The following is a 20,206-nucleotide window of genomic DNA, read 5'->3' on the forward strand; positions in this document are numbered from 1 at the left end:
ATAAATTATTAATTGTAATATACACACACACACTCACACACATTTATATATATATATATGACTAAGTTTCATGATATTTCTAACTACCTGTGTATGTGCATTAATGATCTGTCAAGCATTATGTGGTGTTTTTATTTTTATTATTTTTACTTTTGATTCTTATTCAACAGATATAGTAGAAAGAGTACAGATGTTCTGAGTAAGATATGAAAAAAAGTGGTCAGGATAATGCTCCAAGCCAATTTTGAACCTGTATATGAGTATCAAGGCTCAACGTGTCAGTAGTGACAAGGCTCCAAAGTTTGTTAAAGTCAACATGAAAGATTTATTCACAACCCATTTTAAAAATTGCACGTTTTTTTCCCCCATCTGGAATTGACTGGGAGGGAAAAATAGGAGGACTTGATGATGCCATATAAAAAGTGAAGTTGTTTAAGGTGCAGATTTTTTATTTTAATGGAAAATTATTTAGACCAACATGTTTTTCTCTTTGAAAATTCATAGAATTGTTTTTGGAATTAATCAGAATTAATAAATAATTTACAATACAATCAGGAATGTGTTTTAATGAAGTAAACATGGTCGATTTTTAACTTCAGGTTGACTTTAAAGTATTGTATAAAGTGTTACCGAAGATTCCTATTGTCGCATTCACGGCATTCCCAAAAGCAGCCAAGATGTTCATTAGAGACAAGAGGAACATTTTGAAATCAGGTGAACTTTGGAATGTGTTAGGGAGTTTATAGCTCTTGATTTGATTTGCTCTTGAAATGATACTGAGAATGAGTGAGTGAAAAAAACACCACATGCAGAGTGAAGGAGAGGTGAGGAGGAGAAAAGCAGATGTACCGTCGGTGTGGGAGGTTGAGTTTGATCACTGACTCCATCAGTCATACTAGAGGAGCGTAGCCGAGAGGAAAGATGACTCTGCTGGAGTGAGAGAAAGAGATAAATAGGCATTAGGCATGGTTATAAATAAATAAAGACATAAATATCTAACATCATCCATAATAGTCATCATCTAATAATTACTACTAATAACAGAAGATTTTATCAAAGTCACAAAAAAAAAAAAAAAAAAAAAAAAAAATATTGTAGTCAGACAAACACAATTTATTTATTTATTTATTTTTTTTGCTTAGCTGAATTTGCTTAGTTTAAATCCGGAGTATTAAAAAAAACCCATAAAAAAATAATTTCTTATTATTTAATTTAAATAATATAATATTTAATAATATGCATATGTTTTGTTTACAAACTCTGCTTTTTTTTGCCAAAATTTCACTTATGTGACTTCATACAAAAAACAAAACATTTAACAAAGCTAACATAAAAAATAAAACACAAATTTAATATTAAATATAAGTTAATTTAATATTTCATGACTTAATATTTAATGCAATTTTTTTTTTTTCCAAACTCTGCTTACAAGGTATTTTTTTCAGATGTGAAGTGATGACCTAATTCATTCACAAAGTTCAGTAGTGTCCAAAGCCGTCTGAATTCATCTAAACTCACATGTGCCATTCAGTATTGAATGATGACTGAGTGAGTGAGTGATCAAGCGATTTCAAACATATGCATATGCATGAATGTGTTTTTTTTTTTTGTGCTTGTGTATCTGCTACGCTTTGTGAATTCAACACTGTGGCAGATGTCATGATAGGCATCAGCAGAAGCAACATTTTCAGTTTATACCTCTCTAGGCCCCTTGCTTTTTTAATGTTTAATGTTTAATGTATCAAACATTTAGTCTAACTTGACTAAACTTTCAGCCACAAAAAGAGAGTGTAGCAACTTAAGATTTGTTTAACACAATTAGAAAAAGAAACAGATCAGATTATAAAACCACAGATTTTGCCTGAGCCTATACCAGACACAGTTTTTCATCTAGACATGTAGACTATATTGTCTGAACAAATGAGCAATGTATTATCCAGTTTCACTACTTGCAAATACCACAAAAGCCACTCAGTCCAAAACACTGAATTTTAAAAACAATCCAGTCTTAAGTGTAGTGGGAACAAAAATTTTCCCAAATGAGTGGCTCATTTCTGTAGAAGTTCACATAGGACCCCTGCGCTGCCCCCACAATGACTCACTGAGTGATTCAGCATGAGTGTACACAGGTGCACGTGTGGGGAGTCAGCTACTCATTTTGACACTCTTTAATAATACAGTTTTACTCACCATTTCAAGAATTTCACACATAATACCCTTATGTAGAAGGTGCAATATCACATGAGTAGTTGTGCTGATATAGAGCCAAACTGCACTGCTATGAGTGTGATATTCCGTTACATACAACAGTATGAAGGCACAAGTGTGTAAACAAGAAACAACCATGAAGTGTCTTAAAAAAACTATTTGAGTGTAGAACTACTTCCTGAATGTCCACTTTGAATGTCCGCTGAGGAAAGCGATATCTTTGTCGCAGTTTCAACTGTTACACCGTGTCTACACCGAAAGCGTCAGTTGTCGTGCCGTAACAGCTGAAGTCTGTCTACACTGGACACGACAAAGCAACCGTTGCAAATCATTTGAATTTTGTATGTCATAAATAGAACAAGGCAACAGTTTACTGTTGAGTGTAGACAGCATCGCTGATTATAATGGGTTCTATAGTATTTTATTGTGTCCGGTGTAGACAAGGTGTAAAGTGTAATTTTCGTTGACAACTCTGTTCAACGCATTTGTTGGTTGCATCTTAAAAGGTGTTACTGACACTAAAAATTACTTCCTTGTTTACAACCGTTTCAGTCTCTTACAATATAAAAGTCATTATTACTGACTCACTCATAAAGACAGCCTATTGTCGCCATCTAATTGTGTAAGAAAAAAAAAATCACTAACACAGACGTTTCTCAATATTAAATACTAGTTTATATTACAATAAAATAGGTAACACTTTACAATAAGGTTCATTAATTAACATAAATTAACAACTTTAGTTAACATGAACTAAGCATGAACAATACTTCTACAGCATTTATTAATATTAATTAATGTTAATTTCAACATTTGCTAAAGCATTATTAAAATCAAAAGTTGTTCGTTTTAGCATTAGTTAATGCACTGTGAAATAACGAACTAACAGTGAACAACTGTATTTTCATTAACTAACATTAACAAAGATTAATAAATACTGTAATAAACATACTTTTCATTGTTTGGTCATGTTAGTTAATATATTAACTACATATAAACATTAACTAACAGAACCTTATTGTAAAGTGTTACCAAAATATTATTTATTGAACAATATTTAATAAATAAGTTGTTAAGCAATTCAGTCAAATGCCCAAAGGCAGAAGTTATATAAAAATGTGAAGTTGAGAAACTTTAACCTCAGCCAAACCTAGGGTAACTTTACAGTGGGTATAAAATTTTTTTAATGGGGTGATTCTTTTCTATACCCACTTTAACTATCTATATATGGGTGATTCTTTTCTATACCCACTGTATGTATTTATATATGCATGTATACAACCCACTATAATTTTAAAAACACTACTGTTGTTGCGGTCCAGAATGTAGTTGTTTATGTATTTATTTACTTTCTCTCTCTCTCATTCTCTCTCTGGCCCTTCGAACATGGACGACAGCAGATTTAAATCTTTGCTCTCTCTTACCACAGCAGAGCTGGGTCCTGGGATTTCTCCGTTCATGTCTGGAGTGAGAGACAATCTAAGGCTGATTTCATCGGAGAATTCTGGAGTGCTGGAGAGGGGCATCGCCAGAGAGGAGGGTCCGGACAGAGAATGGTTTAGACCATCTGCCATTAAAGTTGGGTCCTCCTCTGATATTGGTTCCCATGACTGGAAAAGGAAGGATATGCATGAGAACCTAAAATAACATTGCTTTTATTAACACTAAATATGTAAAAACATCTGATAATCTTTTAATTTTTTACCACAGTGAGATACTTTATTTAGAACCCAAAGCTGTTCACAGAAAGGATGATGCTATCTAGCTCGCGTCATAGAGATTGGAGTGAAATACGTACGTCATCTATGTCCCTGATGTCCAGCTGCTCATTTTCCAGGTCTTCGCTTATGTGCCGTCGAGAGCGGAAAACTCTGTGGGCTTCTTGGTTAATATGCCGTAAGTGATTATCATTTTCCGTTTCTGAAACCACATCCCTAAAGCAAAGACAGGGAGAAAAAACATGTTCCACACATATCAGAGTCTGGTACAGTTGTCAGAAAATCATGATAAATTCAACATAATGGCACATTAACTAGTCATTTGCAGATGAATCAAGATAACATTTTATGTCACAAAAACAGTCATATCAATATTTTGATTTTAGTTTTTCAGTGTTTTTGCTCATTTTTACATGTGCTCTTTGAAAAATGAAAAAAGGTTACATACACAATACTGGGCCTCTTCCACTGTGTGGTGCGGTTGTTGTGGTTGACATAGTATGTCCGTCCCAGGTTATCGACCTTCTCTTCCCAGCCCGGAGGCAGCGGAGGCAGGAGCTGCTGAGGTCTCTGTGAACCTGGATCTGTGGAGTCTGTCACTTCCCAGTCCTGAGAAGAACAAAGTGAGAGACAGAAAATTGTAGTATTTTAGCACCAAAAATTATCATTACAAAAAAATCTAGGGACAAGGTTATTTTCAAGAACATTTCAAAAGTCGGAAGTCTCAAAGTTTTTTTCAAATCCTCGTTGCTGTGGGGATGAGAATTAAATACTTTCTCCTATGCCATCTTAATACATTATGATCAGTATTGCAGCTGCTATGACACAGCACCCTCCCCTAGCAGAGATAAAAAAGAAAAAAATCAAACCAAACTGAAAACGTAACAGAGGGAATAAAAGTCAGGGAACAGGAAGCCAACAAAGCTAAAGGAAGGAAATGCCAGACAGTCAAAATGGTTCAAGTCAAATGGCATACTTTAAATGAAAAATACCAAGTAGTCTTTGTGCATGAGGATAAATGGACACTAAAATCACTGAAAAGCAGGAGACAAAGCAATTCTATCATTCTGGATAGAAAACATTTCAAGACATCTTTCAGTTATCTGCCATGTTCTATAATATTGGAGTATATCTACTATAATGTTGGTCTACATCTACATGTTTCGACAACTGCAATTCCATGAACATGATTTTTTTCTAAAATAAAAAGCAAGTTTCAGTTATAGTTTTTATCTTTCAAAAAACGTTCTGTAATTTAGATGCCACTGCGCTTATTATTTATTTACTTCATTTCATGTCATATTCATTCATTTTTGTCCATTTATGAGTGAGTTGATGATTTAGTAGATAAATCTGTCTGAATCAATGTACTACATTAAAAAACATTCTTAGTGCATTATCATCTTGTCATACATTTTTCAAAATTATCTGATCTTATAAATAGGGCCGTCAATCAATTAAAATATTTAATCGCATGATTGTCATGAGTTAACTCGTGATTAATCGCAACTTAATCGCACATTTTTTTCTGTTCTAAATGTACCTTAAATTAATACCTTTTAAGTTTTTAATACTCTAATCAACATGGACATGGACAAATATGTGTAAAACAAGCAAAAGTATATCAAAAATTAGTGAAACCATACTCAACACAGAGTATAAAGAATTCAGATACAGGTTTTCACAAAAACAAAAAAGATTTTATAACCATTTTTAAGAAATTGAATCAAAAGTATCAATTATTATATTAATTTAAACTATTATTATACATTGATTTTTATATAAATTATATAACATAACTATATTTTACTGGCTTAATTGTTTAGATTTTTATAATGCATTATCTTCTTATCAATCTACCAGTTCAGATTAACAACAGCATGTTTGCTGCATAAAAACATGGGTGGATGTTCGCATTGGTCTGAACAAAAACAGAAAATGGGCTTTTTAAAAATGCAAATTCATTCTCTACCAGAAGATGACGCTGTTGGAACAGCAGAAATAGAGTGGTTTCTCCAAATGTAAAACAGCTCAGCAGCTGACTTTGAAAAGTTGTGCTCATATTTTAATCAATAAAATCATCGCCTTTTGAAGTTAAATCAAATGAAGTCAGATTAAGCCATATCGCATTTCTCAGCTTTCCCTCCCCAAATTTAAGACCTCTTGAAATCATAATTATGACTTTTTCTTGTACCATTGAAGACTATTTATGGCCTTAAATATGCAACAACTAAATTTAAGACCTCTTAAGACTTTTTAAGGACCCGTGGAAACCCTGAAACAGAAAATACGCACTGCATTAATCGTATGTTAATAAAAGTAGTGCCGTTAAAATGAACTTGCGTTAATGCATTATTATGTTCATTTTGACATCCCTACTTATAACCTTTACTGTTGAAAGAATTAACTTTTTTCTTTTTTTTGAGTTGAGACATCCAAAGGAGTGAAAGAGATATATAGATATACTTCTAATGGGTTGGTTTTACCTCAGTTTGTTCCCTGATCTCGCTACTTTCCTCTTCATGCCCTCCGTTCTTTGGCAGGTAGGCCATCTTCAGCCTCAGACAGCCTTTCACCCGAGACTTATGACTACAGGACATAAAAGCATGTCATCACACAAGTAGAGCATAGTAAAAACAGTATATTTTTCAACACATTATTTAGTATTCTTTCTAAGCCCTTAATTTAACTGTTTGAATAATTGTTTGAAATTATTTTCATCTCTAAAGAGCCCCAATATTCTTTCTATAAAATAAACAGTTTAAAAAAAAGGGTATTATCTCTGGTTGAGAAATACTGTATAGTGAAGTATAGGTTATAGTGAAGTAGAGTCATCAAGGATAACATTAAAATATAGTAAAGTACAGTCCATATGCATTAACTGTTCCTGTGTAAAATATTTGGCCGTAACTATAACCACAGAGAATTAAGAGGATTCACAGGTGTTCGTGTGGTAGTTGCGCATTTCTTTCTGAAAGACCTGACAAATCTCAAATGTGCTGTATTGTACAAAACATCCAGTCCTCTGAAACCAACACATCAACCTGTTTTAACTTTAAATATAACTGCTAATGTTCCTGTACTGTGTTTGTGAAAGCTGCATGACCACTGACCTTCTTGGACGCAGGAGAAATTCTTTAAATGTGTATGGCCGCTCCATTGCAGGGTCCACTGTCTATACACCAACAAAACAACACAGAAAATCAACAAACATGAATCAAATCTGGGCCAATCTCAGTTCAAATTTACAAAGCATTAATATGTAACAGTCCCAGCCTGTTTGGGGGTGGAGAACCAGAGACATAGACCCTTGGATGACACCCAGCTGTCTTATGTAACACTGTTCTCCTGTTACATTAAAACTGCCCACAGGTTGGATATTCACGGCTGGTCATTAGTGGCTACGATCTGATGGAAATTGATGGAATTGGCACTTTTGCCAGTGCCCGAAACCAAAACTATGTGAGGAAAGATTGGAGGCCCTGAAGGAAAACGGGAGAGTTTTCCTGTTTGGCAAGTCTAGATGAAACAGGAGGTGAAAAGCATACTTCAAAACCAGTCCAAACAAAAATCCACAAGCTGGCTTAATCAATAAACAAATTTCTAAGGAAATATAAATCCATATATACACGTCTAATTCAAGTATAGGAAACCACTTTTAAATATTCAGCAATAAGAGCAGGCAGAAAAGGAGCGCGTGGTCTGGACTGCAACCACGCAGAACTGAACAGTAGATATGTAGGCGGCCACAAGGAAAAAAGACCAGACTCTGTGTGTGCGAGCCTGAATATGCAATCCAGCAAAGAAATCTCACTTTGCCACTGGAAATAGTTTAAATAAAAACAAGAGTTGTTCCATTCCTAAATGTCCAGGAAAACAATCTCTTGTTCAAAACAAGTAAACTGGAACAAAATACCATATTGAAAACCAAAGATTTTGTCAAGCACAAAACTTGCCAACACCTATCTTCTTTGAGACGCTGTGCAGAAGCAATAAGGTATGAAAGGCTATGCTATATTGTAATTTATTGTAATATTATTACTGTACTAGGCTATTTTGCAAAAAAACATACAAAATATATATTTTCAAATATTTATATATTTTTTCAAACAAATATGTTTTAGGAAAAAAATATTTTCAAATTAAATTGTAATAAATATATAACTTACAAATACATTACATATATTTTAATGCACAGAATATAATTATATTTAAAAACATTTAAATAAAATTGAAATTTTGAAACAAATTCTTTTGCAAAAACATTTATTTATATTTTTCCAAACACATTCATAAACGTTGAGTTTGAAAACTACTAAACATTTAAAAAGAAACATATTTTGCAACATTTATATTATTTTTTAAAAACAAAATGTATTTAGAATTAAAAAAAAAGAAAATCACATTTATATTTAATTTTTTCATATATATAAAACATTTATATTCTCTTACTACTCTTGTTGTCAACTGCCTTTGTTTCACTGTTCTCTATTTTGTGGATAGACTAAAACCATTACACACATATACATATATATATATATATATATATATATATATATATATATATATATATATATATATATATATATATATATATATATAAGACACGCGCACATATACAATTTGTATCGCACAAAAAACACACACAGACACACACACACACAGAGTATATAGCTGATCAGTGCAGCCACAGAAGCATGCAGCTGGATAACATTACCTTTTCACATCCCTGCATATTTTCCAAGTCTCAAACATATACATAAATGTGTTAAAGAAATCAGAAAACAAATAAACACTGCAAAATCAAGAACATCAATTGTAAAGTACCACATAGACAGAAGTACTGTACTAGCTGATGTACAGTTGATGACATATAAATCTAGCCAGTGTTAGGATTAAAATCGATTGGTGCTGTTCATCAATTAGCTAAATGGTCAAGTATTCCACATCATATCATGAATTTTTACATGAATGGAATGCTGAACTGACCAAGCATTACTGTATTATTCAATAATGTTGTGGTAAGGGTTAAACTGGGCCACCCTGGAAGCATGTCATTTTTTTGGCAGTATGATTTTTTTAAAGTTGGGATAGCCCTCTCAGAAGAGGCCTGTGTGTTTACATTCCAAGCAATTCCCTTTCCACTCCGTACAGGGATATGGTCTCCAACATTTGAGTTGCCTAATTACAGTCATGTGACCCTCAATAACTTCCTTCTCTAGCTAAAGAGCTAAATCCTGCTCCTGAGATCAGATAACCCCTCTACTTGAGCAAGACAAGAGTACATGATCTTACCGTAAATGGGCAAGAGGCACGTCAACCTGTACCCAACAAGCAATTGAGTTTCCCACATCCGTCATGTGTATGAAGAAAAGAGAAACAACAAGAGAAGCCGAGAAGAAATTAAAATATCAGAAACCGTAGTGTACATGATCTTACCGGTAAAATGTCAACACAAAACTTCCTTCTCTAGCTAAAGAGCTAAATCCTGCTCCTGAGATCGAATAAGCAAACCAGATATCTACTTGAGCAAGACAAGAGTACATGATCTTACCGGTAAATGGGCAAGAGGCACGTCAACCTGCCCGAGGAAGTCATCTCTGGTCTGTATAAGAAAGAGAAACAACAAGAGAAGGCGAGAAGAAATTAAAATATCAGAAACAGTAGTAATGTAGAGATTTGGCTTTGAAACAGTGACCTGACTATTTGGCAAGGAAAACCACAAAGATGAGGATAAATACACACCTGTATAACCCAAGAAGAATAAATGAATGTATGTATGAGAAAGAGAGAGAAAGAAGGAAATACAGCAATAAGGGCAGTGTTAATTTCAAAAGTGTCACTTAAAATGGGGAAAAACCTGACAACCAACCCAGTGAGGAGCAGCAGATGGGCAATGAGTGAAGGTCTAAGGTCAAAGTCAGAAGCAGTGTATTAATGTATGACGCGCCAATCACAAGCCTTCATTCCAGCCACCAATTCCAATAAGCCAAATTGTGAGATTGTCAGCTGTGATTGTCAGGTGTTTGGGTCGTGCTAGACCAGTAAATTACCTGACCATGGTTGAAATGCTCATTCTCGGACAGATCATGACCAATGTTTGCCTGTGTGTGGAATAAACTTATTAAGACAACAAGGATTAATACATAACCCCAGTTAGGGTTACACAATGTCTAGGGCACTGAATGTAAATGAACCACCATGAAAATGCTTCATATTGAAAATGACATTAATGCAACACTGTAAATTAATTTAAATACATGCAGGCGTAGTTAGCAGGAACCACATTTGGAACAATATTGTCTGATTCAGACAATGACACTCTGGCAGCAGGAAACCAATCCTAATACTTTAGAAAAACAGCCCAAAAACAATCCTGATAAGCATAGCTGATTGCAGAACAGAACAGAATAATAAATATAATAATCCTTCTCAAACCCATTTAGTGAGCACCAGAAGAGTAGAATGAGTGGACAACAAAGCTCATTTATTGTGGAAAGGTTAAGTATGAGTCACTATTTGTGGTGGTGAGTGAACGACAGGGCCACAAATCCATTCTCAAGCCCCTATTCATCGCAGAAAACCCACCATGTCTGAGACATTCCTCTGATTAAAAGTTAAGCATTTCTGAGCCAAATGGGGTTAAATCCTCCAAACCACCAACAACAGTTGTGAAATCACAAACAGAAGCAAAATTAAGTCATTAAATAATGAAAAAGTATGAAGGAGAGCAGAGTCTTAAAGGTCACACTGTAGAAGAATTATGTCCATTGTGTCTTGGCAAAGAGTCCTGTCACTAAGGAAACTATTTTCCTATCCTTCTGCAATAAAAGTGATGCTCTGAAGAAGTGAAAATGATTTAACTGATGTCTTTTAACTTCACAGTGACTTTGAGACCATTAAGATATCATGTCTTTATAACCCTTAAAGCTCTGTTCCCACAACAAGTGTTAAAAATGGATGTTTGCTTAGTCATCGTCCATTACAAAGCTGAGTTAATAGACGACTCTAGCCATTAAAGAGGCTGAAAAGTGCAGAAACAGAGAAAGCAAGACAGCAGGGAAGTGAGAACCAAGAGGCCATGTTTAAAGAGACAAACACAAAAAGGAAAGAAAAAAAACGGGTTAAATAAACCAAAGAACAGATCAAATGGAGGGAAACAAGAAAAAAGCAGCCCATTACTTCAAGCTATGGGTCACACAGCTAAGGACTGTAAAGTATAGGGTCAGGGGTTATGACAACAGGACCTGAGAAGAAACTTCCGACAACTGATCCACAACACGCAGAGATGATAAAATAAGACTGGAGCCCCTACAAATTCAGCAGCAGGGTTCCTGTCTGACCGAAAACAGCGAAGTACCACAGCAATAGGAAATGCTGACAGAGCTTGACTCTTTTATTAAACCTCATTTTAACTCTCTCACACTCTTCTTCTCTTACTTATGAGCAGACACAGGCTTTTTAAAGCTCTAAATCCTGAGTTCTGCAAGAAAGCTGCCACAGCAGACTTAAGTGAGCTTTCCCCCCCACATTCCCTCACCATGCTTGCTAAAACTTGTGAGACATCAAACATGTATTGTACATGTCACATGCATTAACCTGAGAGCACTGGCAAGTCTACAGGAAACTCATGCACCCCGCAAGGGACGAATGCAATAAATGATGAGTGAAATTTCATAGTTATGTGTAAATTTTGGTAAATTCTGCAAAACTTGATATAATCTTGTTAAAAAGCAGCAGAGGCAGAACTGTATTGTAAGAGTGGATATTCTTTGTAAACAAGGACTTTACAGGTTATGATGTATTACAAGCCTTATCTTTAGATAAGATACATCAACAAATACATGCTTGAGGCATTCAAAAGAGCAGTCTTGACAGCGAGAAGTAAACAGATCTGTGTGAGAGAGTTTCACTTCAGATGATGAACTCTGCTGCTGGAACATTCAGCTTCTTGACTCACTCATTTCCAGTAAAGCTTTTTGAGCAGGTACTGGAAATATATATGCTGCCGTTAGCTGCCTCGGAAATTGGGAAGGTATGTGTGTGACATTCCTGATTGTGGAATAGGAAGATTCTAGAATGTCTCAGAGATTCCGCACCTTCCGTTTGCAAGTACACCATCTGTGAAACTGAAGTCCTGCTTTCCACATTCCATTGGAAAGATGTTAAGACTTCTGCACATGATGAGTACTAGTTTGAGTACTAGTGATGGTTGGTGACAAACTGATGAATGTCACACACTTAAAGCGTGTCAGCATCACACTGATGAAGTGGTCTCTAAGATGAACAGGAATGAATCACTGAAGGGACTTTCAAAGCCAGTAAACTCAATGGTAAACTGAAGGGAATGACAAATTACATGTGGCAAAAAATAAACAAAAAAACCAGGAGGACCATTTGAAAAAGCAAATGCTTAAGCCGTGAGAAACTCAAACAAAGCCTTGAGCTTAAAAGAACTATGATGCATGAAGATTTTCTACATTTGAGCAATAATACTTTTTTTTTTTTTTTTTTTAAGTTACTGATACTAAGAACAGCATTATGTGTAACTATATATTAGTCCTTAATCACCACAGAACAGCTGTTTGAAGAGATGAGCAGTGACCCAGGCCAAAGGAGAAAAGCCGCTTTCAAAACCAACAATAACACTTGACAAGGGACTAAAGATAGAACAGGCTCCTCTTTAAGAGAATGGGGCGGGGGGGTACAAGTGGACAGGCCCCCATGAATGAAGTTACACCTGAAAATGCTTCTGGCTTCTATATATTTTCCACTTCTTGAATATCAAACTGAGTATAAGTTTGTATGCTTGTTGGGTAACTAAAGACTGTGCGGTTACGTCTTGCTCTTGGCCCCCATTTTCATGGAATTTTCACTTCCCAGAATGTGGGAAAGTCATTCCTCAACCCACCTCCTCTTTCCACCAAAATCCTGCTACCTCTTCTTTCATCTGTTTTTCTCATTCTCCAGCCTCTTACAAACTATTAAAACACTTTGAGAGGTCTACACCCTACAGCATACTTTGTGTAACTAAACAATGGCTTGTTAATAAAGCAAGCCTGAAATGTAAAAAATTAATAAATTTTCATCATTTTCAGCTCAACTTTAGAACCTCTGCTGTAATTACCTGTGGATTGCTGCAGGTAGGCACCTTTCCAAAGCTAAAATCCCGTGCAAGGATGGGGCTGTGCTCACCTCCATGGCTGAAATAGATCTTAAACTTTGGCTGTCGGGAGATCTGCTCCTTCCTAATTTTGAATGTGCAACCTTGAGCACCGCTCTCAACAATCTCACTCTCTGTCTCCATTTCTGAGATCGGGGCATGAAGATTTGGCATAGATCCGAGCCGTGAAGGAGCACCTCTGGGCTGCATCGGCTGTGAGGTGCTCCTCTCAAGTCGAATCCGAGGGTACCGCACCAAGGGGCTGCCTTTAATACCCGTGATGCCCAAATCACTCACATCAGCCTGAGAAGTAGGCCTAGGGTGCCGTCCTTGGTCCTGTTGAAGCTGTAATACAAGTCTTTGTGTTCCAGGACCTCTGTCTGAGCTTTGCTGGACAAACCAACGGTGGCCATTCTGGCCATTCTCGCTGTAGGGCCTGATCCTGAACCGCTGGACATCCGAGCCATCTGCGGATCCTCTTTGAATACAAAAACCTCCAATGGTAATCCCTTGATTACTGGGTACACCCAAACTAGCATTACCATTTTGTCCATCACATGGCCGGACGCAAAAAACTTGCCTCTTAGGCTGGATGGGCTCAGTACCTGGTTGAGATTGTTCCAAATTTTGGTAAGATGGGGTTTCTCCTCTGTAGTAAGCTGGAGGTGGAGGTAAGGCCCAGCTTTCATCAGGCTCAGTGTATGGGGGAGCTGGCTCCTGAGGGTACTCTGGAGGTGGATCAAAGGGGAATGCGTCTTCTTGAGGTCCAGTTGTGCGTTGGAGAGATATCTGGACAGAGGTGCTCTTAGTCGTCCGTTGTTCAGTTTGACCCTGGAGCTGTGGGATGAACATGGAAGAGCTTCGCTTTAGAGAGACGTCCGAACAAGCACCCAATTCTGGGCTCTCAGAAAGTCCTTCGTTTTGTGTCTGTGTATGGAACATCGTGGCCCCTGCGCCACAGTAGCCACTCTCATCTCTGTCCTCCACTGTCCCATTTAGCTGCTCCAACTCAGTGTTACTGCGACCAGATCCAAAATACAACCGAAGCCGGTGAGACATTCTCCTGTCTGCCTTGATCTGTCTCTGTCCAGCTCTTGCTGGATCTGTCTCGTTCACTGTTTAGTGTGTCTAATCCCCTTTTGCTCTCCCTCTCTCGGTCTTGCTCATCCACCCTCTTTCCTTTCTCCCTTTCCCTTACTCACAGACAGAGACTGCATTTCGTTTCACAGCTACCAGTGAAGCACTGCCAGGGAGCTTAAAAGTTCAACCCACAAACTTCAAGGAGAGAGAGAGAGAGAGAGAGCGAGAGAGAGGGAGAGAGAGTGAGCAAGTAAAAGCTGGAAAGAATGGGAGAGATGGGGAAATGAAAAAAAAAAAACTATCCCATGTGTCAAACTGTTTGAGCTGAAGTCTGATAGCGACAGACAGCAGAAATAGCCAAAGTGGCAAGCCGCATTCCAGGCATGATTGGACAAGGACGCCTGGTGCTCTTGCAAGCAAAGGTGAGGGTAGGGGGGCCAAAGTCACATGATCCAGATGGCACCCACCCCCACTTCCCAGTTAGACCCAAACAGCACTCTCTCAGCTGCTACTGATCTGTCAGAAGGAACTAGACCGCCGGGGGTGGGATGAGAGAGAGAGTGATCACAGCTGACTCAGGAAACACTCTCCACAAGCTCATAATTCTTTGTGCTCATCCCACACACGGGGCACACTGGACCAAGCCAAGTTGGGACATGGTGTTACCCACATCTCAAGCTGGTAAAACTTGTATTTAGAATTACTTACTGCCAAAAATATCAGACAAAACAAAAACAAAGTCACACACAACCTCATCACTCAGACCTGTATGGGTAAGCAGAAGTATTAGAGGTTTACCACTATCATTAGAGACATTTTCTAAGAAATACACAGGAAATGTCCATTTACTGGAAAAACACTAGAGCTTTTCATGTTTGGGGCTCTGTATAGACATGCAATATTTCCCATCAGGCTTCTTAAAAAATGGCATGGCTGAAATGTTCTGTCTCCATTTAAAAAAAAACAGTACTCAAGGGAAGTTTTAAACCACAAGACAGTCACTCTCTTTCAACACAGTAACAATGAATCAGGATGCAGCCTAGGGGCAATTTCATTTTCATAAATAAAATCTACAATCATGACCACTCATAAAACAAAAGCAACAAAAGAATTCACTTTACTTTGCACAACTTAAAATCTATCTTAACTTGTGGGTAATTTGAAAAACAAAATAATTATAATGTGTTTTTCTCAAAATGACTGGAAATATGATCAATCACTGATGACTGACAGCCACATTTATAATGTATAAGCCACAAGTCTGTGCTAAATGCTTCATAAAGTCGGGGGGGATAATAGTAAGCTTTTGTGCTGGCATTTGCTTTTGCTCCACAAACACAATCCACAAAATCTGAATGTTTGGATCAGTATATGGAACCCTCTGCCAACAGACATGTAAATATCATAATCAATTATTGAGGTAAATCAGATTTTATGAAGGTAAATTTGATTTTATGAAGTAAAAATGACCACAAATGTGCAGCGATACCATTAAGAGTGCGTCTGTGCAGCAACACCAGCCCAACATAAACCGTGAAGTCAGTGCAGTGTCTTATTGAATGGAGTGAGTGAGACAGACTCCAACTGAAAGAAAAGCCTTGATTGTGAGAGTGTGGGTGCTCTCTAAAGGGCGTATTGTTTTGGAGGGAACACATGTCCTGCAGTGTGTGAGCTGCGAACAAAGAACGGAGACATCATTCATGGTGTAGGCATTAGTTTCACAGCACCAACCATTCTGCGAATTATGACAGAGGGCTTCCACAGTGCTACCTACACATACGACGACTTCACATACTATTTACTCAGCTAATATAAAGAATATTTCGTAAAAAATGACATTACATAAGCCTAAATAGCATACATTTGGCTGTATGATAGCAAATGGGTGATTTGAACTGGAATGTTTTCAAGAAACACATTCTCTCACCCACACAACTCTGGGGTGGTTATGTGTCTCCATGACAGCGGTTTTCAGAAGGATCTACAAAAATTGCTATAAACTGTGGTGTGTGAACCATCGATCCACATCTTAACTTCCAAAAATAAGCCATTCTCATGTCTGTCTTGCTTGGACCATAGTAAAATAGGCACCAATCAGTAGTGGAACTAGTGTGTGAGAGTTCATTACTGCTAGCTGTTAAGCAATCCAAAGATACAAAATGCTTTGTACAAAAGAAAGCACAATCACAGAAAAACCAACACAGAAAAAAAAAAAAAGAAAGATAAGAAAAGGAAAAACAGGCAAAGAAAGACAAGGTTATGGATGAGAAGACACAGGCAAGAAAATAAAGAGATAAGAGAGGGATGGAAATAGACTGAGAGAGCATGTACGCGAGAGAGCGTGAAAATCATTCATTAAATCTGTGTCCATTCAGTGGGACACCATCCATGCGCTCCCTCAGACTTATAAGGAAGAAGCTCAGTTTCTGCTCAGCCCTGCACTGAAACTCAGCCAAATCCCATTACACATGAGAGACAATAACCTTTTCCCTGTGGACTGCAACAACTCATGCATCGCAGATTTACAGCAGAGAACAATCCCACTGCCTGGTCACAAGCTGAACGCTATACTCTGAAGTTAACTGACAGTCATCAGCTCTACTTCAGATCCCAAACTACAAAATGCACTCAGTGGTTCTCAACTGGTTTTACTTCAGGCCTCAGATTCTACATTGGACATCAAATCCATGTATCTAAGGAAAATACACAAAAATGTGCATACATAATTTTGTTTTTAAAAAAGTTCTCCTTTTTGAAAGTTGATAAGTGTTGTTATTTGCATTTATAATTTTTCCCCTGCTTTTCACAATCTATTATTGTAACCTACTTGTGGGTTGCAACCCACCAGGTGAAACCACTGTTTAAAAAGATGCAGTTGCACTGTAAACAGCTAATAATGCCTTAAATAACATGCATAACTGTAGTTTCCAAAACACTGGCATTTAGTATAGACCATATTTGGAGGATTTATGAAAAATTCTGATTTGAGGGACAACTCTCTGCACACTAAACAGGATGCAAATTGGGCCCCAAAACTAAGCAATTGTTTAACTGAAGTCAGTTTGATTGATATAAATGAACTCTAAACTGGTTCTCACATCATCTCCCCATTAAAAATGCAAATGGTTTTGTACTAGAGCAAAATGTTCCATAGGTACTGCATACCATGGAAAGCAACTGAGCATTGTTGCCATGGGGACACTAATGAATGGTTTAGCACTAACATTAGTTGCATAACAGTGAAATTTCTTTTATTGTCTCATAATTAAATATGACCGTGCCTGTCAAACAACTAAATCTTCTATATTTTCTGGGCCAGAAAAAAATAAATAAAACTACCACACACTAATTATTCCATCAGACTAAAATTATAATATTCGCAAGAACAGTTAATAAGTACAAGAAATGTAATAAGGAGAAGAAGTGAAAACTGGAACACCAGTTAATACACAAGCTGACACAAGCACCTTATCACTGACAGAAACAGCAAAAATTATTATATTACATTCAATATCAAAAGGTAAAGCAAAAATTCCTCAATTTAGTATTTTATCCATTTGCAAGCGTCATGTATTTTTAAAGTGTTGTTACCTTAGCAACATTCTTGCTAGTTGCAAGTGCAAGTTGTTTCCCATGTGAAGTGTCCCAAATAAGTCAATTTCGATGTTCTATAACAGTTATGGTACGTGTAAACTATCCGTGGAGATAGGTGAGTGTTTTCAATTCTCAAAATCAGTGTGGGGGATTGTGGGATTGAAAGCAGAGAGGAGTAAGTAGTGAAAATATTAAAAAGTTGAGAAAAGCTCAATTTTACACACTTTATAAAAAATGCCATGCGGCAGCCAATCACAGTAAAGTGAAGGCGATAACATTTGCCACAAGCATTTTGAAATCCCGAGTCCTGAGTCACACTGACAGACATTACACCTAATTCAAATTTCAATTTGCATGCATTTATTGTGGCAAAACTGTGGCTTGGTTAACAAACTGTCAGACACGAGAACTACACACGACAGGAACTTCAAAACCGACCAAGGCAGTTCACTAGATTTTTGAGCAGATTTACATGTGCTGAAGGTGGATCTTACCAGGCGGTTTTCATCAAACACCTCAAAAAGAAGCCTGTGGTTCTGTGGGCAGACCTGCAGACATGACAGAAGAATGACAGTTTTTGTGCAACACTGCTGAAGAAATTTAATTATATAAAAAAAAAGGTACTAAACAAAAATACACGTGCACACACACATTTCACAGTCACATGCAAGCTACCTAATTATCAGAAGCAGCCACTTGCAATGTGCAATATATTGTATAACGCTTTTACTGGCAGGGCTGTTTTCTGAGATTCAGGTGCCAAACCTGGTTCTGGTGCGATTCTAGGTACTCTAATGAATAGAGGGGTCATGATTGTGGGCTTAGAATAGCATCTATAAATCACATCCGTGTGAATGGACTTCTAAATGAAGCAGCTCACAATCTTTCACTAGATCATTTTACACACAAGCAACATTACTGGCCACTGACATCACAAAATTACATGCTGCTTCTAATAATAGATTATTACAATTGTGGTGGAGCTGAAAGATTAGGTATAAATAACAGATATGCATTCTGAAATATAGTAACAAAGTGTTGATTTCTTGATAGCATTGTACAAAGTTAAGATTCAATAAAGCATAATCACAGATTTAAAAAAAAAAAAATTACAGTAGGGCACCTTCAAGTAAAAAAATAATTTGTAGTTTCACAGAGGTGAATTTCTGAATTACATGAGCCAGGTTTGGCTTACCTGAGGACAAACAAAAAGAAATCAATAAATAATAGAAAAAGCAACTTACTCTGAAATAGAATTCCTCATTCCATTTAGGATTGAGAGTCTGAAAAAGAATCAAAATCATGTTCATTTACACATTTCTACATTCATATCACACAACGATACAAAATGGACTGATACAAAATTGTACTTTTGCATTGTAAGGTTACAAAATCAGCCAATACCATCAGTTGAGTGTTTCTGCTTTTTTCTCTAACCTTTTAAAACCTTTTTTGATTTCCGCTTTTACTGACATACAGGTGGGAAATAAAGCAAGAGTCTTTAACAGGGGGTCCGTGACCCCTAGGGTGTCAGCAGTGGTACAGCAGGGGGTCTGCCAATTTATGTTTGATTAGAAATAATTTTGTTAAAAAAAAAATTAAACCTGGGTAAAAACGTCACAAAGTCCATTTTAAATATAATCACCCTGAAATGAAAGCAAGAGCACCCTTAGCTAATACTGTAATATAATAATATTGTCAAAACAGATTTAGCAAACGCTCCATTGCATTTTTGAGTTTGAGCTGTGGAGACCGTGAGATGTTCCTATTTACAGTGGTGAGAAATGTACATGTTTGTTGATCTTTCATGTCTGTTGATTTTCCCTCCTTAAAACCAAATTACAAATCTACATCTTGTTTGCAAAACTCAACTCAAATTCAGGGATCAAACTTGAATGTAAAAGACATTCTTTATTAAATTCTGAATGATGATGCCCACTTGGTAAGAAATTTAAGTAAAAAAGCCAGTAGGGTGCCTAAAAAATTATTCTGATGGAGAAAGTGGATTGGATCATTTCATCCAACTACAGCAGTAACAAGGATCCCATTAACTTGATAAGATTTACAACACAAAAGGAAATTTAGAACAGGAGACCTTGGCTAATATTTACTATACTTGAATAAAATATTTTACGGTCACTCACAGAGAAAGAAAAATAGAAGAGAGAGAGAAATAAGGGTGGGTGCTGACATCCAGACAGAGAGAGTGCACCAGATCCTTGACTGGTATTGATCCTTTTAAGTGGAAGAAGAACTTAATCTTTAAGTCAACATAACAGATTGACTGACAGCTTAATTTAAATGTCCCCAGAGGAGTACAGTACCTTAATTGATTTAAAGCAATGGAGAAGCAAATATATGCAATAAAAACAAGTAAATCCTTTCCATTTTAACATTTTTGTTAAAACTTTAATACAGTGATTAAAAAGGTATTTTACCAGTA

The 20,206-nt window shown here is 36.7% G+C and overlaps 1 protein-coding gene across 21 annotated transcripts in view; it reads right to left on the reverse strand.

Annotated features, from left to right (window-relative positions):
* Positions 1-20,206, reverse strand: part of LOC109089132 (E3 ubiquitin-protein ligase NEDD4-like) — a 71,741-nt gene that overhangs the window by 24,606 nt on the left and 26,929 nt on the right. For 5 of the 21 annotated variants that reach the window (XM_042778728.1, XM_042778727.1, XM_042778730.1 and 2 more), the window contains exons 4-12: positions 19,008-19,046; positions 18,258-18,311; positions 9,481-9,531; positions 7,040-7,101; positions 6,413-6,515; positions 4,375-4,535; positions 4,007-4,142; positions 3,633-3,818; positions 850-930 (exon numbers count right to left, since the gene is read on the reverse strand). In XM_042778728.1, coding sequence (XP_042634662.1) covers positions 850-930; positions 3,633-3,818; positions 4,007-4,142; positions 4,375-4,535; positions 6,413-6,515; positions 7,040-7,101; positions 9,481-9,531; positions 18,258-18,311; positions 19,008-19,046 — 873 coding nt within the window. Of the gene's footprint in view, positions 1-849; positions 931-3,632; positions 3,819-4,006; positions 4,143-4,374; positions 4,536-6,412; positions 6,516-7,039; positions 7,102-9,480; positions 9,532-9,979; positions 10,031-13,053; positions 16,319-18,257; positions 18,312-19,007; positions 19,047-20,206 lie in introns of those variants that run through there. The other 16 variants (XM_042778722.1, XM_042778717.1, XM_042778711.1 and 13 more) reach the window with 9 other exon arrangements.

This window comes from Cyprinus carpio, chromosome A21 (genome assembly GCF_018340385.1).
Source record: "Cyprinus carpio isolate SPL01 chromosome A21, ASM1834038v1, whole genome shotgun sequence".
Taxonomy (NCBI): Eukaryota; Metazoa; Chordata; class Actinopteri; order Cypriniformes; family Cyprinidae; genus Cyprinus; species Cyprinus carpio.